This window comes from Lepidochelys olivacea (assembly GCF_965140295.1).
Source record: "Lepidochelys olivacea isolate rLepOli2 genome assembly, chromosome: 15".
NCBI lineage: Eukaryota > Metazoa > Chordata > Testudines > Cheloniidae > Lepidochelys > Lepidochelys olivacea.
In genome coordinates, this window is record NC_140425.1 from 10,267,515 (window position 1) to 10,289,313 (window position 21,799).

The 21,799-nt window shown below is 43.9% G+C and overlaps 1 protein-coding gene across 2 annotated transcripts in view; it reads right to left on the reverse strand.

Annotated features, from left to right (window-relative positions):
- MED13L (mediator complex subunit 13L) overlaps positions 1-21,799 on the reverse strand; it is a 462,169-nt gene that overhangs the window by 403,935 nt on the left and 36,435 nt on the right. For both annotated transcript variants that reach the window (XM_084649484.1, XM_084649483.1), the window contains exon 2: positions 1,556-1,793. In XM_084649484.1, the coding sequence (XP_084505610.1) occupies positions 1,556-1,793 (238 nt within the window). The remainder of the gene's footprint in view (positions 1-1,555; positions 1,794-21,799) is intronic.

Here is a 21,799-nt window from a genome sequence, read left to right on the forward strand (position 1 = left end):
CTGAGCCATCTCTTTAATTATACATGACTGCATTGCTACCTGCATGAAATAGGCCTAGAGCTAGAGACACACAGAAGGCACCTCAGTTTTGAGATTTCACGGGTTACATTGCCAAGTAAACAATCTGGTATTCATGAAAACATGAATTCTGTAAAGACGTGAGTATGACAATGTTAGTATGTTACAAAACAGGATAAAAGTAGTACAGCAATACAATAGGCCACGCCCCAAAAATTACATGCGGGGGGACAGGACAACTATGCACAGTGGACAAACACAGCAAAGTGTACATTTGCACTAGTCTGCAAGGTTTACTGCCTTATAGTTGTTTTGGTGGCAAAGACTACAGACAGAGGAACTTATGGCAAGAGGCAAGTTCCTCCTTACTGTACGTTTTTGATTCCAAAATGGTCTGAAAATCCTTCAAACAAGGTTTACAGAATTAGTCAACTGAGCACCCTGAAAATGTGAACAATTTTTTTTAAACAGTTGATGGAACTAGGGAAATTAGGTATATAAAGAGTAAAAGTCCATCTCTGATAGGAAAAATGGATAATAGTTAAATAGGAGAAAAAACACAATGTAGAAAAAATTAAGGAGAAAATTAAGGAACAGCTAAAAAGTGTCCCCTAATAGTAAAGGAATGCAAAAACCTTACACTGAGATTTTCAAAGCTGACTAGAGATTTAACCATATAAATTCCATTGAAATTAATGGGAGTAGTCAACTATAAAAATCTCAACTATATTTCTTAAGAAATCAGGTTTGCATTCTTTGAGGACAAGGAGCTGGGAAAGCATATTTGGTTGTGGTGTATAATTAAAAGGATGTAAGTTAAAGCTTCAACTTAAACTAAAAAGACCATATGATATTTTTTTCTACTTGATAGCCCTGCAATTTAGACTTGGGATTTAAATATCACAATGGGTTTTTCTGATCCATGTATGTGCATCAGGCAGGAATAGCCAATTTTATTCTTTAAAAACTAAACAAAACACTGGGAACCACCAAGAATCATCAAGGCGTCCAATACCTAAATAATAGAGGTGGGATCTTTGTTACCCTTCTCTCCTCCCTATCTCTTTCCTTCCTTTTGTCTGTCATACTCACCTGTTGCATCTTTTCTCCGTTTAGGCTCTAAATGTGTAATGATATCAACATGGCAGACTAGGCAACCATGAAGAACCCCACTGATTTAAATGAGATGCCATGGGCTTGAGTTGACTCTACAGGGCAGGTGTCTTTGTTCTATCAGCTAATTTCTAATTACCTTATACTATATTTTAAATTATTTAAACCTGTACTTACATTAACTTTACAAGCACATTTGAGTTTGCACTAAAACATAACCATTCACAAGCCAAACTACAAGTATCCCAAGTCCATTTCAATTCTTGTCTTATGGTTCATTTGCAAATGAGTACCACCTGCAATGTTGAATTTACATGCCTTTTCAGAATTCAGAATACATAAACTGTAACTAAGTCAAATGCAAAAGTTACTTTAAAACCTTCCACTGTAGAGTTAGAGATTTACAAGGAATAAAACAACTTACTATGTAGTTCACGATGTATCACATCTACTAGGTTTGGTTCATCTCCCCACCAGAATATCCATAACTCTTTACAATCCGGTTTGACATCACGACGCCACACACACAGCAAATTGGCCTGCAGGCAGCGGATGAAGCTGAGCAGAATTGGATCATCCTGGGCTGGGGCTGAAATGATGGGGCCACAATCCCCATGACCTTCAAAATTGTACCTACGCCATTTGATGCCTGTGAGTTCAGCCTGATGAAGGAAAAAAAAAATCATTAAGTTATTTTGCTTTAAATGTAATTTATATTCAGGTTTTATATTATTTCTTTCTGATTTTGTACTTTAATTCCTGTGTTTCATTTCTCAATTGACAATGGTAAAATTACTGCCACTGTGGCTAAACACGTCAACGGGCAGCTTCCCCATTGTTCTAACAAAACAAGGAACAAACAAGCTTTTAGAGCGAATAAAACATTTTTAGGAGCAAAACATAGTAAAACCCTTCATTGTTTCACAACAACCAGGTTGTCATCATGTTGAGCTGGTTCACTGCATTTCCCAAAACATTTACTGAAGTCTCCGTTACGGTCCCCACTGTGCTAGGTACTGTACAAATGGACACAATCCCTGTCCTAAAGAATTTACAATCCAAGGCCTTACCTACACTGCAGGGTAAGTTGATGTAAGTTACGTAACTTACCTCGACGTAGTTTACATCGACTTACCATGTGTCTACATCGCGCTATGTCAGAGGGAGACGCTCTCCCGTTGACATAGTTTCCACCTCTTGTTGAGGTGAAATACTGAGGTCGACGGGAAAGTACTCTCCCATTGACTTATTCCATCTTCACCAGACCCGCTAAATCAATGCCACTGCATCAACTGCAGCAGTGCCAAGTTAGCCCGTAGTAAAGACAAGCCCTAAAAAATCACAAACGGGGAAAGGGTATGGAATAGGGATGAAACATGCAATGAAAATGAAAACTGAAGAACTGGAACAGCTTTGTTAGTTACAGGGCTTGCTGATTATAGGTTTTAAACTTTTAATTAGGGGTATATGTAAAGCAAGGAATGGCAGTTACAAAGGAATTAGTAAGAGCAAGTGAATAAGAAATGGAAAAAGCAAAGTCACACCTCATCACCTGCCTAACCAGGCAGAATTTTGTAAGCCTCATGTCAAAGATGAGTCTTAAGAACAGGGTTGCCAACTTTCTAACAGCACAAAACTGAACATCCTGGCCCCACCCCTGCCATCCCCCTTCTCAGAGGCTCTGCCCTTCCACTCACTCTCTCCCACTTTCACCAGGCTAGGGCATGGGATTGGGGCGCAGGAAGAAGCGAGGGCTCCGGCTAGGGGTGAGGGCCAGAAATGAGGGGTTCACGGTATGGGAAGAAGCTCTGGGCTGGGGGTTGGGATGCAGGCTTTGGGGTGGGGCTGGAGATGACGGGTCGAGGGTGCAGGAGGCGGCTCCGGGTTTGGGCCAAGGGGTTCAGAGTGCAGCCAGGGATGAGGGGTTGGGATGCAGGAGGGGGTGCAGGCTCCAGGAGGCAGTTTGGGTGTATGAGGGGGTTCCGACCTTGGGCTGGGGTACAGGAGGAGGTTCAGGGTGCGGGCTCCAGCCAGGCGGCCCTTACCTCAGGCGGCTCCTGGTCCACAGTGCAGTGGGGCTAAGGCAGGTTCCCTTCCGCGAGTCCAAGAAGCAGCCCACATGTCTGGCTCCTAGGCGGAGGGGCCAGGGGGCTCTGCACATTGTCCCCGCCCTGAGCACCAGCTCCGCAACCAGCCAATGGGAGCTGCAGGGGCCGCACCCGCGGGCTGCGCACAGAGCCCCCTGGCCTCTCCACTGGCTGCTTCTGGGAGCCGCAGTCAGCCAGAGCAGGTAGGGAGCCTGCCTTAGCCCTACTGCGCCATTGACCGGACTTTTCACAGCCTGGTCGGTAGTGCTGACCGGAGCCGCCAGGGTCCCTTTTCAACCTGGCGTTCCGGTTGGACACCCGACACCTGGCAACCCTACTTAAGAAGGGATATGAAGGAGAATAGAGTAGTAACTGAAAATGTGTTTTGGGGTGTCTTTTTCTATGGAGAGGAGATGGTCTAGAAGAAAGGGTAAAAGTGATTAAGGCAAAAATAATGGATATGGGGCCATAACCTCGATATAAAGGGGAAAGGGAAGGTAACACAGAAACTAAATAAGATGCTGATATGGTAAGAGTGTTGATGGTAACAACAGTATTTTTAATCAAATTGAGAAGAGTAAGGCTGCAGTAGTCCAACCCAGAAAGGAGGAGGAGATGGCAGTAGTCAATACATGAAACAATGAACACATGAACAAGAGTTTATGCTGTGCTGGCAAAGAAAGGACAGATTTTAGAAATACTGTATAGGAAGAAGAGGCAAGATGCATGCACTGTCTAAAATATGTGGCTTTCAGAGAAGGCTGAATTAAGGACAATGGTGCTGCTCACAATGACAGAGAAAGCAGGGGAAGAAGAGAACAAGAGACTGTTTTCGCCATGTTGCATTTAAGATGACAACTGCATATCCACAAATGGATGTAAGACAGTCTGTGATGCTGGATTGAAGTGAGGAACATATAGTATGACAGTAGAGAGCCAGAATTATGAGTCATTGCCGTAAAATGGAAGTCAAAGTCAGGTCCACATTTAAAAAAAAAAATCACTTAGATATAGAGCCTAAAGATAAACAAGAGGAAAAGAAAGCGAGGATAGAAGAGAATGACGACCCACTAAAGACACTAAAAGAGCAATAAAGGCGACAGGATGAAGCCACAAAACCAGTGCAGGAAATTATTTCAGGAAGTAGGGAGTGGCTGACAAAAACTAGAGAGAGGTTGTGGAGAATAAGGATAGAATCCAGCATGGAGATTGACCAAAAAGGAGTCTTTAGACTTTGGTGAGAGCAGTTTCAGTGGGAAGCCAAGGGTGAAAGCTGGGATTGGGGTGGGTCAAAGATGGAAGTGGAGGAAAGCAGTTGCAGACCGCACATTCAAAGCATTTGAAGATGAAGAGAAAAGAATTTGGACAACAGCTTGAGGATAGTCTCAGTGTTGACTACAGGTGTGAAAGAGAATAGGAAAAGTGCAGAGCAAGGAATAGGGAGGCCATGCCAGATATTAAATTTTTTCCTATGAAGTAATCTGCAAAATCCTGCAAAGACAAAAAAGAGCAGGAAGGAGGCTTGTGTTTGAAAAGAGAATCAAAGGTGATGGGGAAAGGTGACTTGCGTTGACAGTTAAGGAGTTAATGAGGGCAAAGAAGTATTGCTATTTAGCTAAGCAGCTAACAGAAAACAACAAAAACAGTGAATTTGTAGGGGAGGAAGTTAGCATGGCCTCAGAACTTTTGCCAGAGATGATCAGCAAAATGAGTTCAAGAACAGAAAAAAGTAGATGTTGGGAGTAAGCTGGCTGCCAACAGGGCTGACCTTGTAACAAGAGAAAGCAGCAAAGGAGTTAAGTGTGGTGGGGACATGGGAGTGGAGGAAAGCAACAACTAAGATCTTAGCTACACTAAAAGTTTTGCCACCATAATTATGTTAGATGGAGTATGATTTTTTGCCAACATAGATATGCTATCAAAACCTCCTAGTGTACAAGCAGTCATAATTGCATCTACACCAGGAGGGTTTCCAAGTATAACTATACTGGCAAATCTTTTGAGCATATACAAGGCCTCAGTCAATGACAGAAAAGGAACAGAGGACAGAGAGGAGGAGACCAAGAACAAAAGATACTGATGGACTGAAGTCACAGAAAAATTGAATGGCAACGCAAGGTGATGGGGGCAGCAGGTGTGTACTGTTGCAGATGGAAATCTGAGATAGAAAACTCAGCAACGGAGAGGTCAGAGAAGTAGTAGTGCTTGATAGAGACCAGGCCAAGTTAGTAATTACTATAAATTTTAATTATATATAGTAATATACAAGTACATTTTTCTCAAACATCATTTCTGTATTATAGAAGTTTCCACAATGACGAATTATAGTATTAATGACACTAGAGATGAAAAACTAACATTCTGAACTTGAAAAAAGTTTTGCTTTCAGTTCACTTTTATATAGTTCTTCCCCTTCAGAAATTACACTTTAAATCATGTTTAAAATCAGCAAAGCTATTGATATGCAACATTTCCATTGCATCTCCATAAATCCCCAAAAATACCCTGTAGCTGTTGCCAAAATAAATCAAATTTTTGCAACATTATTGGACACCCTGTTCACATGATAAAAGTGTAATCAACACTTGGTAATCACCTCACCTATTGTCATATGTAAAGAAATACATTCTACAAAAAGGAGAGGATTGATTGAAAACAGCAGAATCAACACTGGTTCCAGGGGTATAAAAAACAAATGTGCATGCTAGGACTAATGAATTTTTTTGTAAGGTTTATTAAAAAATTAAGAGACTAGTACAAAATTAAATTAAAGTTCCTTTGAAACACAAGTTTTATTTCACCTGTTGACAGAGGCATATTTACGAAGATTTAACTCAAACTCTAGTTAGACTTACTTGTTATTATCTGTATTACAGTAGTGGTCAGAGGCCTTTGCCCTCTGTATTAAAACAAGATGCAACAAGGGGGTATAAAAAAACATTTATGTATATTTTTACATTCACACTTGATATTTTAGATATATAATGGAAGCTGAGTTAAAGTTTCAATATGAGTTTCTAAGGTCAACCTTCAGATGGAACGTTGCTTATTCAAAATATTACATTATTAAGGATATGACAATTCCACTTTTTTGGGTGTTCACTCAAACATGGAAAGTAGATTCTTACTCATCAAAAACTGGATACAAAGAAAGAAGCAAAACATATAAAATATAAACTTTTTTTTTTTAAGCAAAATACAAATTACAAATTCAGGTGCATTTACAGTATTTATTAGGTAGTCAAGTTTCAGAGTAGCAGCCATGTTAGTCTGTATCCACAAAAAGAACAGGAGTACTTGTGGCACCTTAGAGACTAAAATTTATTAGAGCATAAGCTTTCGAGGGCTACAACCCACTTCATCGGATGCATAGAATGGAACATATAGTAAGAAGATATATACACACACACACACACACACACATACAGAGAAGGTGGAAGTTGCCATACAAACTGTAAGAGGCAGATTATCACTACAAAAGTTTTTTTCTCCTGCTGATAATAAATAGCTCATCTTAATTAGTCTCTTACAGTTTGTATGGCAACTTCCACCTTCTCTGTATGTGTGTGTGTGTGTGTGTGTGTGTGTATATATATATCTTCTTACTATATGTTCCATTCTATGCATCCGATGAAGTGGGTTGTAGCCCTCAAAAGCTTATGCTCTAATAAATTTGTTAGTCTCTAAGGTGCCACAAGTACTCCTGTTCTTTTTTTAGGTAGTTAAGGTTATTTTAGAGACATTTACTAAATTAAAACACAAATATTGCTTTAAGAATGTAACTTGTTTCAAAGTGATGTTTAAATTAAAAAACAATGTGTGCTGTGAATGTGATTACGTACACTATTATTAAAACAGAAAAATAAAACAGACAATATTAACACTATCATGGTCTCAATATAAATACAAGATTGTTTATTATTACAGAAAGCATACTGTTGGATAATATTTGAAATTTATTATGGGCAGACTCCAAGCCTTTCAGTTTTTTCAGGGACAAGTATGTAGTAGTGATCAGTGTATGCATCGTAGCGATCAGTGTAGATGTTTTCTTCTGCACTGAAGGAAAATGAGGAATTACCTGCTCATTTCTTTTCTACAAAGATATGTCTGACACTTCTTACCACCAGGATACTCCTTATTCTGGCAGCAGATGAAGACAGTGCATAGCTGTCGATTATGGATCGGAGCTAATCTTAACCCCGAGAATTATTCAGGAGCTATGGTTTACACAACAGGACTTTAGAATTTGCAATTCCTATATAAAGCTCCTTTGATAAGATCTATTTCATAACGTCTTTCGGGGTAATGTGTGTTTTGATAAGGATCAGTGAAGATTTAGTACAAAAGCCTCCCAAGAGAGAGGGGTCAACAACCTCCACCCTCCCACTGAGTATCCCTATTTGTGCACTTGATGAGCAAGGCACCATATAATCTGCTATGGTGTAGCAACAGTCCACTCCAATACTAGAAAGGCAAGGATTTCTCTCTTCTGGATCTTCCATTAAAAACAGAGGCACCAGTGATCTCAATTCACTCTACCATCTATTTAATTTTAAGGATATCAACCATCTGATTAATTACACTCCCATTCTTCTAGAGACAGCATCTTGGAAGCCAAGGACACTTCTGGTTCTGCAATCTCTACACATCCAGCACTCGCTCTGTCACATATTTTGTCAGAAAAATTGAATGTATATCTACAATGGAGGTTTTTTTCTTCTTCTAAATCAAGTTAATCAATTGCCAATTAACTTAAATTAGCCAACACATTTGAGGAGTGTCCAGATTAGAATGTACAAACAGGTTGGCTAACCCAAGTTAACTGATAGCCAATTAACTTGATTTCAAAGAGCTTGCCTGCAGCAGTTGAAGGGATATAGAGAAGAACTGCCAAAAGGTCTCAAATACAAGTAAGGGAAAAGCAAGAAATTAGATATCTGGCAATTCTTCAGCTTCTTATGGCATGGGCTGAAGGTAGGCGTCTGGAAAAAACTTACGCTATACACAACCAGTGTAGCCCAGGCCTCAGTGTGCTTGTCTAAGGTCTTTGTATTGTATAGGAGCAGAAGGCTGCAAAATCTTTGCAAACATAGTATGTGCATTTTTTTTAGCTTCATCTTTTCAGAGTCAAGCGAGCTTGAGAAGCTCTCTTAAAACAAACAAAGAGGTAAAGAAGGAAGTAAACAGCAACTAGCAACAAAACTGGGTTTCCTGTTCATTTACACAGAAAAGACAGGAAACAAAATGAAAAGAATGAGCCAGGAGAGGGCTAGGCTTTGGTCCTGAAAAGCTTAGAGATCATGTATTCCTTCCTTCCTTCCCCTTATTTGGGCAATGAAGCACAACCCTCATTGGTCTGTGCTGGTGCATCCAGGACCTATTTCTCCTGGGAAAGGATGAGTATTTCCTTCCATTGAATCTCTGGGCTAGAACATCATAATGCTTCTTTCCAACAAGTTCAGCAACTGCATTCTCTAACGCATTTCCAAATACTTCATCCACTGAAAAGTGTTCCATTGCCAGTATCTATTTAGCATGGGAGTCTCCTTACTCCCTCAAAACTTTTTTTTGGACAATCAGCCTTCTGTGAATGCTGGAACAATTGAAATCTTATGTTTTCCTCAAACTCTCATACCATAGCACTGCAGCCCATCTATAAAATTCATGCTAATCTAGTGAGTAGCTGGATTTATATAAACTATTACTGGATTTAGTAAATTGTCTCTACACTATGGCAAGGAGGACTGCAAAGATACTGTTAAGGAACAGGGGGACAGGGAGTCATACCTACCTAGTGGTCAGCGCAGGAGCCAGAGTTATGAAGAGCATCTTACGAAGAGAGGGAAGAGCATCTTTGCCAGCAGGCTGGCTAACCTAGTGAGGAGGGCTTTAAACTAGGTTCACCGGGGGAAGGAGACCAAAGCCCTGAGGTAAGTGGGAAAGCGGGATACCGGGAGGAAGCACAGGCAGGAATGTCTGTGAGGGGAGGGCTCCTGCCTCATACTGGCAATGAGGGGCGATCAACAGGTTATCTCAAGTGCTTATATACAAATGCACAAAGCCTTGGAAACAAGCAGGGAGAACTGGAGGTCCTGGTGATGTCAAGGAACTATGACGTGATCGGAATAACAGAGACTTGGTGGGATAACTCATATGACTGGAGTACTGTCATGGATGGTTATAAACTGTTCAGGAAGGACAGGCAGGGCAGAAAAGGTGGGGGAGTAGCACTGTATGTAAGGGAGCAGTATGACTGCTCAGAGCTCCGGTACGAAACTGCAGAAAAACCTGAGTGTCTCTGGATTAAGTTTAGAAGTGTGTGCAACAAGAGTGATGTAGTGGTGGGAGTCTGCTATAGACCACCGGACCAGGGGGATGAGGTGGATGAGGCTTTCTTCCGGCAGCTCACGGAAGCTACTAGATCGCATGCCCTGATTCTCATGGGTGACTTTAATTTTCCTGATATCTGCTGGGGGAGCAATACAGCGGTGCATAGACAATCCAGGAAGTTTTTGGAAAGCGTAGGGGACAATTTCCTGGCGCAAGTGCTAGAGGAGCCAATTAGGGGGGGTGCTTTTCTGGACCTGCTGCTCACAAACCGGGTAGAATTAGTTGGGGAAGCAAAAGTGGATGGGAATCTGGGAGGCAGTGACCATGAGTTGGTTGAGTTCAGGATCCTGACGCAGGGAACAAAGGTAAGCAGCAGGATACGGACCCTGGACTTCAGGAAAGCAGACTTCGACTCCCTCAGGGAACGGATGGCCAGGATCCCCTGGGGGACTAACTTGAAGGGGAAAGGAGTCCAGGAGAGCTGACTGTATTTCAAGGAATCCCTGTTGAGGTTACAGGGACAAACCATCCCGATGAGTCGAAAGAATAGTAAATATGGCAGGCGACCAACTTGGCTTAATGGTGAAATCCTAGCGGATCTTAAACATAAAAAAGAAGCTTACAAGAAGTGGAAGGTTGGACATATGACCAGGGAAGAGTATAAAAATATTGCTCGGGCATGTAGGAATGTAATCAGGAGGGCCAAATCGCACCTGGAGCTGCAGCTAGCCAGAGATGTCAAGAGTAACAAGAAGGGTTTCTTCAGGTATGTTGGCAACAAGAAGAAAGCCAAGGAATGTGTGGGCCCCTTACTGAATGAGGGAGGCAACCTAGTGACAGAGGATGTGGAAAAAGCTAATGTACTCAATGCTTTTTTTGCCTCTGTTTTCACTAACAAGGTCAGCTCCCAGACTGCTGCGCTGGGCATCACAAAATGCGGAAGAGATGGCCAGCCCTCTGTGGAGATAGAGGCGGTTAGGGACTATTTAGAAAAGCTGGACGTGCACAAGTCCATGGGGCCGGACGAGTTGCATCCGAGAGTGCTGAAGGAATTGGCGGCTGTGATTGCAGAGCCACTGGCCATTATCTTTGAAAACTCGTGGCGAACCGGGGAAGTCCCGGATGACTGGAAAAAGGCTAATGTAGTGCCAATCTTTAAAAAAGGGAAGAAGGAAGATCCTGGGAACTACAGGCCAGTCAGCCTCACCTCAGTCCCTGGAAAAATCATGGAGCAGGTCCTCAAAGAATCAATCCTGAAGCACTTGCATGAGAGGAAAGTGATCAGGAACAGCCAGCATGGATTCACCAAGGGAAGGTCATGCCTGACTAATCTAATCGCCTTTTATGATGAGATTACTGGTTCTGTGGATGAAGGGAAAGCAGTGGATGTATTGTTTCTTGACTTTAGCAAAGCTTTTGACACGGTCTCCCATAGTATTCTTGTCAGCAAGTTAAGGAAGTATGGGCTGGATGAATGCACTATAAGGTGGGTAGAAAGCTGGCTAAATTGTCGGGCTCAACGGGTAGTGATCAATGGCTCCATGTCTAGTTGGCAGCCGGTATCAAGTGTAGTGCCTCAAGGGTCGGTCCTGGGGCCGGTTTTATTCAATATCTTCATAAATGATCTGGAGGATGGTGTGGATTGCACTCTCAGCAAATTTGCGGATGATACTAAACTGGGAGGAGTGGTAGATACGCTGGAGGGGAGGGATAGGATACAGAAGGACCTAGACCAATTGGAAGATTGGGCCAAAAGGAATCTGATGAGGTTCAATAAGGATAAGTGCAGGGTCCTGCACTTAGGACGGAAGAACCCAATGCACAGCTACAGACTAGGGACCGAATGGCTAGGCAGCAGTTCTGCAGAAAAGGACCTAGGGGTGACAGTGGACGAGAAGCTGGATATGAGTCAGCAGTGTGCCCTTGTTGCCAAGAAGGCCAATGGCATTTTGGGATGTATAAGTAGGGGCACAGCGAGCAGATCGAGGGACGTGATCGTTCCCCTCTATTCGACATTGGTGAGGCCTCATCTGGAGTACTGTGTCCAGTTTTGGGCCCCACACTACAAGAAGGATGTGGATAAATTGGAGAGAGTCCAGCGAAGGGCAACAAAAATGATTAGGGGACTGGAACACATGAGTTATGAGGAGAGGCTGAGGGAGCTGGGATTGTTTAGCCTGCAGAAGAGAAGAATGAGGGGGGATTTGATAGCTGTTTTCAACTACCTGAAAGGGGGTTCCAAAGAGGATGGCTCTAGACTGTTCTCAATGGTAGCAGATGACAGAACGAGGAGTAATGGTCTCAAGTTGCAGTGGGGGAGGTTTAGATTGGATATTAGGAAAAACTTTTTCACTAAGAGGGTGGTGAAACACTGGAATGCGTTACCTAGGGAGGTGGTAGAATCTCCTTCCTTAGAGGTTTTTAAGGTCAGGCTTGACAAAGCCCTGGCTGGGATGATTTAACTGGGAATTGGTCCTGCTTTGAGCAGGGGGTTGGACTAGATGACCTTCTGGGGTCCCTTCCAACCCTGATATTCTATGATTCTATGAGTCAGAATTGGGACACAAGTCAGAGTCACTACCCAGAAGATGAGCTGGGGTTAGAGCTAGGGCTAATTAGCCAATGATCAGGACCAGAGGCAGAGGCAGGAGTCAGAGAAGAGACAAGGATCAAGCATGGAGCAAGGCAAGAAATTAGGACAACGACAGGAGTGGCACAGGAATCTAGAACACGACCAGAACGGAAGTGGAGCAGGAACTGGGAATAGGGATTGGAAATCGTAGGACACAAGCAACGGCAGGGTTTGATGTGGCACAACAGAGTCTGCACAGTTGCTTGTACAGTCCACCTCAAATCACCTCCTGGCTCAAGTAGTAGGTGCTACCAGATAACTGCACCTTAGACTTTCCGACAGAATTTCCTGTGGGTCCTGACCATCCAGGATTTATGAGGTACTGCTCCCTCTAACCTGCTCAGTAGCAACGAGGGATTGTCCAAGACTCTGAGCCCCCACAGCCCTGGGTCTAGACCCACTGAAAGAGAGGACCCACAGCCTCGGATCATTACAGGTACTTTGGATCCACAGATGAGCAGTAAATGATATAAATGATGTTTGCAGCAACATTCACACTTGTTGAATTACTGTTTGAGCTATATATTTGCAAGAGGGGACTGGATAATCTAGTTCTAACAATACAACTAAACCCACCCCATGTACAAAAAAAAATTGGCAACATGCCTAGTGCTACCATCTCATCAAGGGCATTATGAATCTCCAGTAACAGTGGTGTTTCATCTTTCAAAAGTCATTTCAAGGCAACACACTCCTCCTTAACAATCTGAAAACAGGGTTTGAGGATGGACAGATATCACATGTACTTGGGGTTATGTGTTAACACTTTCCCTGACTTAATTGTAAACTTCAACACCCTTCCTTAAAGCACTCTATGTTCCATTATGCCTCATTCCCACAAGAAGATACTGATTTGCAGATTTATGAAGGTTAATACGACATTATTACTCTACCCATATGAAAAACTCCCAATGTTCTGCATATCAAGAATACACTTTAACAATTAAGGCCTCCATACAAAACCATAATTACCCAGTCATCACACTATGGAATATGATGTAGAAAATCCAATGTCTTCAAAGTAACATCATATTATTCCATATTAATTTTTAAACAATGTTCAAATTAGAAGAATCTAAAATATGCTACATTAACATGAGTAAATAAAGGCACCGATTTTTGCAGCTCTTTGGGAAGGGCAGCACAGCGAGGGTGGGGGCTTGTGGGAGGAATAGGTACTTTTGTATTACTAGTTTTCTGATTAGTTAATTCTGTCAGCATGGATAAGGATGAGTTGCTGGATTTAGTGATGTTTATATAGCTTGCATTTGTGAAAAGCACTTATAGCATAGTACACATGCATTTCTTTTATTTGATGTGTAAATTGAAAATTATTTTTCTGCTTGCCACTACAGCAAACAATGAACTCTGAGAACTGAGTGTTTTTGTGCCAATTTCTAAATTAAAACCAGCTCAATACTACTAAACAGAGGTTTGAAACAGAAGTAATAAACAAACAGCTAACTGCAGACACACTGCTGAGAACAACACTTATCCAGTATAACGTGCCTCCCTTGACATTTTGTATAAAATTACTACGAGCACATTGTAAGGGGAATGACAGCAATCCCTGTATTCCCAGTATTTTTTGTTACAAAAAAGTTTGACTTTTTTAAAATCTTACGCCTTCTTGATTTGCTGCAAGACTTTAGTATTTGGCTGGGAGATAGTCTTGGGGTCACAAAGCATCCTTTTCACTGGCCTCATAAAAATCCATTCAGATTTGGCAGAGCTACTGGCTGCTGAAAAAAATCACAACTCCCCATTAAGGTTTCACGCAGCACATCTTACTTTTGGCTGATGACCAGAAACCCTGAAGATTCAATTAGCACTGTGCAGGCACCACCACAATCCCTCACTTCTGCAATCTAGATAGATGGGACACGTACAAAATAGATCCTCAACCTCCTCTTCCGGCTACCCACCATCAAAATATTCTTTGGATTATAGGACACTGCACGGCACTGCACTGGGAACCCAGAGATTAGCAATTCTAAACTAACTTTTCCAATTTATTTAATAATTCTGTACTATTCACAACCCAGGCTTCATGCCTCACTGGGACATCACACAAGCTAGGAACAGAATCTGAATCCCTAATATGACAGACCCAAGTCACAGCCACTTATCTGTAGTGCCTGTCAGAAAGAGTGTCTTGTACCTGACTATGCTATCTGTAAAATGGAGTCCTGCAAAATAATCACAGAAATGTAGAGCTGGCTTGATTGGTTGAGGTGGTGGAGTTAAAGGGTTGAAGAGGGTGAGATATTTCCCACGGAATGCCTTACTGCTAAATGATGAACTAGCACTTGGCTGAGCCCTCAAGGGTTAACACATTGTTGCTAATGTAGCCTCACACTCTACAACGCAGCAAAAATGGAGGGACAGAAGGCAGCATGGCAGACAGAGACACACACCATATGTGTGTGTGTGTGCGCGCGCGTGTGTGATGCATTGCCCCTTTAAGTACGCTGACCACCATTCTAAGTACATTGCCTTTTTAAGTAAGCCAGCAAGTTGAAACAGCAGCTGCTGCCAGCAAACTCCCTCCGTCCTGAGCCCTGTCATATCCCCCGCTGCTCTATAGAGATGGGGTAAGTGGGGGGCAGGAGCAGGGAGGGAGGGGGACATCCTGACATTAGCCCCTCTCTTCCCCCCCCCTGCACAGCAAGCTCCTGGGAGCAGCTCCAAGGCAGAGGGCAGGAGCAGCACATGGCAGGGGGGGGAGGGACAGCTGAACTGCTGGCAATTGATAGCCTGCTGGGCAGCTGCCGCACAGGGAACTTAGGGGAGCAGGGAGCTGATGGCGGGGGCTGCCAGTCCACGCTGGTTCTAAGCCCCCTCCAGCTAGTTCCAATGGGCTGATCTTCCTGCAAAAGGTGGACAAAGCAGGTGGCTGCCAAACAACGTGAACAGGGAGCATTGCGCAACTTTAAACAAGCATGTTCCCTAACTGTTCAGCAGCATAACAAGGAAACAACATTAACTGGGACAACTTTAAGTGAGGAGTTACTGTACATCCGTTAATATACCCCAGAATATTAGCAGCCTTTTTTGGCAACTGCATCATTGTTGACCCCCAGATCTTTTTCAGCAGTACTAACACCTAGCCAGTTATTCCTCATTTTGTTGCTGTGCATTTTTTTTTTCCTTCCTAAGGGAAGTATTTTGTAGTTGTCATTATTGAATTTCATCTTGCTGAATTCAGACCAATTCATCAAGACTGTTTTGAATTCTAATCTTGTCCTCCAAAGTGCTTACAACCTCTCCCAGCTTGGTGTCAGCTGCACATTTTATAAATACACTCTCCACTCCATTACCCAAGTCATTAATGAAAACACTTACTAGTACCAGACCCAGGAATGACCCCAGTGGGACCCCACTAGATATGCCCTCTCATTCTGACAGGAAACCACTGATAAATACTTATTGAGTCTTTAAACCAGTTGTGCACTCACTTCATAGTAATTTAATATAGGCCACATTTCCCTAGTCTGCTTATGAGAACATCATGTGGGACTGTGTCAAAAACCTTACTAAAATCAAGATATATCACGTCAAGATATTACCACATCTAATAGGCCAGTAACCCTGTCAAAGAAGGAAATTAAGAACAAATTATGCCAGATCAACCTAAAAAAAATCCATGCTAGCTATTCCTTACGTTTTTGTCACTGATATTTTTACAGAAGCCCATGACCTGTCCTGACATTCACTAAAAATATCCCTGATGAAAAGGGTAGAGGCGGGTTCAGCACCCACTGCTGCAATGTGTGGGAGCTCCAGGATTCCCCTGCCCCTGGGGCTCGACTGCTGCGGGGTCTCCTCACCCCAGGGGGCAGCTGGGAGCTTCAGGGTCCCCCTGCCGCCTGCTGTGGCTGGGCAGCTACGGGGAGTCCCTGCCACCCGCTTCGGCTGGGCAACAACAGGGTCCCCTGGCCGCCCCACATAGCAGCTGGGCAACTGCAGGGTCCACCAGCCCCCCACCATAGCTGGGCAGCTGCAGGGTTCCCCCCACCAGGGCAGGGGGTGGGAACTGCAGGGTTGGAGCAGAAAATGTCACAGAGGTCAATGGAAATCTCAGATTCCGTGACCTCCATGACATAATGGTAGCCTTACCTATAATTCTGTTATTCTCAGGCCGATTACAAACTGATTGTCTAATAATTGGTTCCAGTCTCTTTTCAGGTATTGAAATTATGCTGACTGGTCTATAATTCCCTGGGCCAGCTTTGTTCCCCTTTTTAGATCGGTATTATGTCTCCTCTCTCCAATCTTCTGGGACCTTACCCGTCCTCCATGAGAACTCAAAAGATAATAGCTAATTCCTTAAGTACCCTACAATGAATTTCATCAGGCCCTGCCAACTTGAAGGTATCTATCTGACCTAAATATTCTTTAAGCTGTTTTTTCCCCTATTTTGGCTTGTGTTCCCTTCCCTCTTGTTGCTTATATTAATTGTGTTGAGTATCAGGTCACCATTAATCTTTTTATTGAAGATTGAAGCAAAATAGGCATTAAACACCTCAACCGTCTTGATCTCATCAGATATTAGCTCTCCTTCCCTGCTAACTTGAGGATCTACACTTTCCTTCATCTTTCTTTTGCTCCTAATGTATTTAAAGAACCTCATCTTATTGCCTTCTATGTCCCTTGCAAGGTGTAGATCATTTTGTACCTTTCTGATTTTGTCCCTACATACTCATGCGATTCTTTTGTACTCCTCCTTAGCAATGTGTCCACATTTCCACCTTTTTATAGGACTCTTTTTTGATTTTCAGGTCATTAAAGACCTCTTATGAAGCCATATTGGCCTCCTACTATTCTTTCTATCTTTCCTTCACATCAGGATAGTTTGCAGTAGTGTCTTTAATACTGTCCCTGAGAAACTGCCAGCTCTCATGAACAGGAGGTTCTTTGAGATGTGTGGTCCCCATCTGTATACCACTGAGGGTTTACGCATGCACACCATGTATCTGGAGCCAGAGATTTGAAAGTAGTAGTGTCCATTGGTCCACACAGGCGCCCTTGTTTCGCCTCATGGTTTCATCCGATGTGATAAAGGGCAGGGCGGACCATACGCATGTCCGGTTCCTTCTCCACCCCAAATCCGAAAGATCCGCAGCAGAGGTGAAGGACGACAGGAAGTGGAATACAGATAGGGACCCACACACCTTGAAGAACCTTCAGTTACAAGTAAGTAACCTGCTCTTCAAGTGATGGTCCCTATTGTATTCCACTGAGGGTGATTAACTATCAGTACTAATTCGGAAGAGGGTACAAGGATGAGAATGGAATGGTTGAGTGGAGGACAGACGTGCCAAATGAGACATCCGTTATGAAGTTCTGCACCAAGGTGTAATGTGTAGTGAAGGCATATGCCAAACTATGTGGCTACCCTACATGTGTCCCTAAGCAGCACATTGTGGAGGGTGGTTGTAGCAGATGCCTGGGCTCTCATGGAATGAGCCTTCACCCCGAGGGATGGAGATAGTCGCAACAATTGATAGCATAGTGTAATGCACCAGGAAATCCATTTGGAGATTCTCTGTGTGGAAATTGCTTACCCTTAACTCTCTCTCCTAGATGGTTTATTGCAATAGTGGACTTTCTGATTGATCTTGTCCTCTGCATGTAGAAGGCCAAGGCCCACCGGACATCAAAGGAGTGAAATCATTGCTCCTCTTCCAAGGCATGAGGCTTTGGGAAGAAAGTAGGTAGGTGGATGGGTTGTTTGAGACCAAACAGAGATGACCTTTGTAGAAGTTTAGTATGCAGGCACCAGGAGATTGTCCTTATGGAAAGTGGTGAAGGGGGAGGGGTGGAAGGGTGTCCTACCCCCATGACCCCAAGTTCCCCTATCCTTCTCACTGAAGTGATAGCCACAAGGAAGGTGACTTTCATGGAAAGAAGGGACACAAAGCATGAAGCCAGCAGCTCAAAGGAGTTTTTCATTAGTGTCGACAGGTTAATATCCCACTGGGGAGCAATAGGTTGTATGGGTGGAAAAGTACTCAGGAGGCTTTTCCAAAACCAAATAGTCAACCGATACGTAAATACAGAGTGGCCTTCCACAGGAGGGAGGAAGGCGCAGAGTGCTGTTATGTGGACCTTGAAAGAGTTTAGGATGAGCACTGACATCTTTAAGGACAAGTAGTAATCCAAAAGAGGGGAATCTGCAATTTCTCTGGGGAAAGCCCTTCCTGTTGGGCCCAGGAGACAAAGTGTTTCCACTTGAACGCTTAGTGGACTCTTTCCTACTGCTCAATAGGATGTCTTGTGCTTCTGACGAGCACTCTCATTCTAGAGAAAATGTCCATCCAAATACCATGCTCTGAGGTAAAGCATATGAGGATCAGAACGTCTGATCTTGCCACTGTGTTGCATTAGCAGCTCGGGAAAAGTGAGAATGGGAAGGGGATGGGCTGACATGCGGAGAAGACTGGTAAACCAGAACTGTCTTGGGCAGAATGGGGCTATCAGGATGACTGTAGCTCTTTCCCGCTTCATCTTATGGAGTACATGTGGCAGGAGTAGTAGAGGAAGGGAGGCCTAGTTGATCTGATCCAACCAGTAGAGCACGAGAGCACTGCCCTGAGAGTGGGGACCAATAACCACAAATGGAGCACAAATTGCTCCAGAGGAGGAGGGGGTAACACAGGAGGCAAAGAAGAAGTCTCTGGTTGGAGTCCCCCATTGGTTGAAGATGTTGCTTACTACGGTGTTGTGGAGTTCCCACTTGTGATTGGCCACGAATCTTCTGCTAAGAGAGTCCGCAATCATGTTCTGAGTCCTCGGAAGATAGGCTGCCAATAACAGGATTTTGTGGGCAACGCACCAATCCCACAAATGGACCACCTCCATACTCAGTGCAGCCGATTTTGTGCCCCCTTGTTTGTTAATGTAATAAATGGTGGAGATGTTGTCCGATATGATGAGAACATGATGGGAGTGGATGGTTGAGAGATAAGCTTGACATGCTCTCCATCCTGCCCAGATATTGATGTGTATCCAGGATGCCCAAGGGGTCCATGTGCCTTGTGTCATGTGGTCTCCCATATGTGCTCCCTATTCTATATGGGACACATCTGATATGTCTGTCCTGTCCAGGGAGGATGGGAATCTCCACACAGATGTGTCGCAGGTCCATCCACCACTAGAGGGAAGAGAGCACCCTCAGGGGGAGGGTGTGGACTGTCAGCAGAAGGTCTGTGGCTTGCCACATGAGCATGTAAACTCTCTGGAGGCAGCGGAAGTGGTGATGTACGTGCAGGCTGCCCTGTGGCCAAGCAGGGATAGGCAACTTCTGACCAGGACAGATGGACTGTTGACTACTTGGTAGCAAGTTCTTGCAGAGTCTGGAATCTGTCCCTTGGAAGGTAAGCTTATGCTGTAACTGAACTGATGGAAACCCCTCTGAAGTCTAGGCACCTTGTGGGAACCAAAGTTGATTTTTCAACATTGACTCTGAGTTCTAGGGTGGAAAGGAGTCTGAGCAACATGGAGGTTGAAATCAGAGCTTTGTCTCTGGATCACATTGTTAGGAACCACTCATCGAGATGGGGAATATAAGGACCTCATAATGCCTGCGGTTGGCTGCTACGACAGAAAAAACTTGGGTGAAGACCTTAGAAGCCGTAGAGTCCAAATGGCAGGACCCTGTATTGAAAGTCCTGAGGACCCACCGTGAACCTCAGGAATTGTCTGTGAGTTGAATGGATGTCTATGTGAAACTAGGCATCCTGCATATTGCGAGCTGTAAACCACATGCCTTCCTCTAGTGACAGTATGATGGCTGCTAAAGAAACCATACAAACTTGGGTTTGCGGATGAAGCGATTGAGACTACAGAGATCCAAAATTGGTCTCTAACCACACTTATTTTGGGATATCAGGAAGTAAGTTGAATAGAGCCCCATCCCTTGATAGTTTGGAGGACGCTGCTCTAATCACCCCTCTTTGTAAGGAGTCTACCTCCAGGGAAAGGGTGCTGCCTGAAGAGGGATCAGGGCAGAGGTAGCATGATGAGGTAGCATGGTGAACTCAATTGTATAGCCATAGCGGATGACATCTGGCACCCACTTGTCCATTGTCACTGAACTCCAAGCTGACAGAAAAAAAAGTGCTAGATGGCCCCTGAAGGAGGTGGGGTGGCTGTAGGCACAGTGGTTGACAGCTCTCTAGTGGTCCTCAGAAATACCTTTTCTAAGAGGGTTGTATGTGTGAGGATGAAAGCTGTGAAGGGACTTCTGGCGCTTGCATGGTGGTTCGTACGGTCTTTGGTGGAATCACTGTGTAGGTGGCGGGCGGCAGAATTTCCACTTGAGTGCAAGTGTGTAGATACCCAGCGACCAGAGTATGGCTTTTGAATCCTTGAGGGTGTGGAGGGAATCGTTGGTTTTCTGGTTAAAAAGATGTGTTTCATCAAATGGTATATTGTACCTCTCTGGGGGAAACCAGATGAATGAAGCTACGATTCCCTCCATATGACAATCAATGTTCCCTCTATTTTCTTCCATCCATGTGCAGAATAAATTTTGTTATGTGCACCGAGGTATGTGCAGATGTGCGCCACCAGTAGGAACAAAAAACCTAGATATAACATATATTTTTTAAAATTTACCATAGAGATAATTACTCCAGCCAGGACAGGTTAGGCATTTTAGTTCTCACTACTCAAAGAATTAAATTTAAAAAGTGTAAGAAATAAAGACTATGAAATGCATAAACCAGTCAGAAGACTAAAATAACACACTTTGAAAGAATAAAATTAGAGAGAATATATGAGCATTGCAGGAAGCACCAACAAGTAACAAACAACAACAATACAAGTATGTGTTGGGAGGTGAGTGTGAAAGAGACAGTGTGTGTGTGACCCAGAGACAGCTGGCTGCTGGGGAAGTCTCAAAGACTGTGCAATGTCTCTTTAAGAAAGGCACTCACTCACTGCCTGGAAGTTGGAGTCATTCAGACCTCAGCAGCTCCGAGTCCTGCTCTGCAGAGATGGGGTACAGAGGCAGGATAAGCGGGACACCCTGACATCAGCACCCCCTCCCCCATTCTGCTCTGCAGAGCCAGCCAGAGGGTCCCAGGAGCAGCTGCAGGAGCAACGCTACTGCAAAGCAGTGCGGGGAGGAGCACCTGAACACACACTGCCGAATGTGCATGCTCTGCTAATCAACTGCGCAGCACTTGAATCTCTCCTGGGCGGCCACCCCATCACATAACTTAGAGGGAACACAGATGACGATCGCCATGAGGGGTCTGCTGCATCTGCAGCGGACTGAAGCGCTGTCCTTGCCACCAGTTTCCCTTCCTCCAGGATAGACTGGAACCCAGCTCAATCTTGTTGCAGCAACTTTTCAGTAAAGTCCTCCAGTTTGCCATAGTTTAGGAAGTCATATTTGCCCAACAACGCTTGGTAGTTCAAAATCCAAAACTGGAGGCTAGATGGAAAGAAGACCTTGTGTCCCAGAAGGTCCAATCATTTGCCCTTCTTATCAGCCAGGGTGGAGGCACAGGTGTTGCTGTCTGCACCATTCAGTTGCTGCTTGTATCACAAGGGAATTGGGTGCAAAGGATGAGAAAAGAAACTCAGATCCCTTGCCAGTAAACAG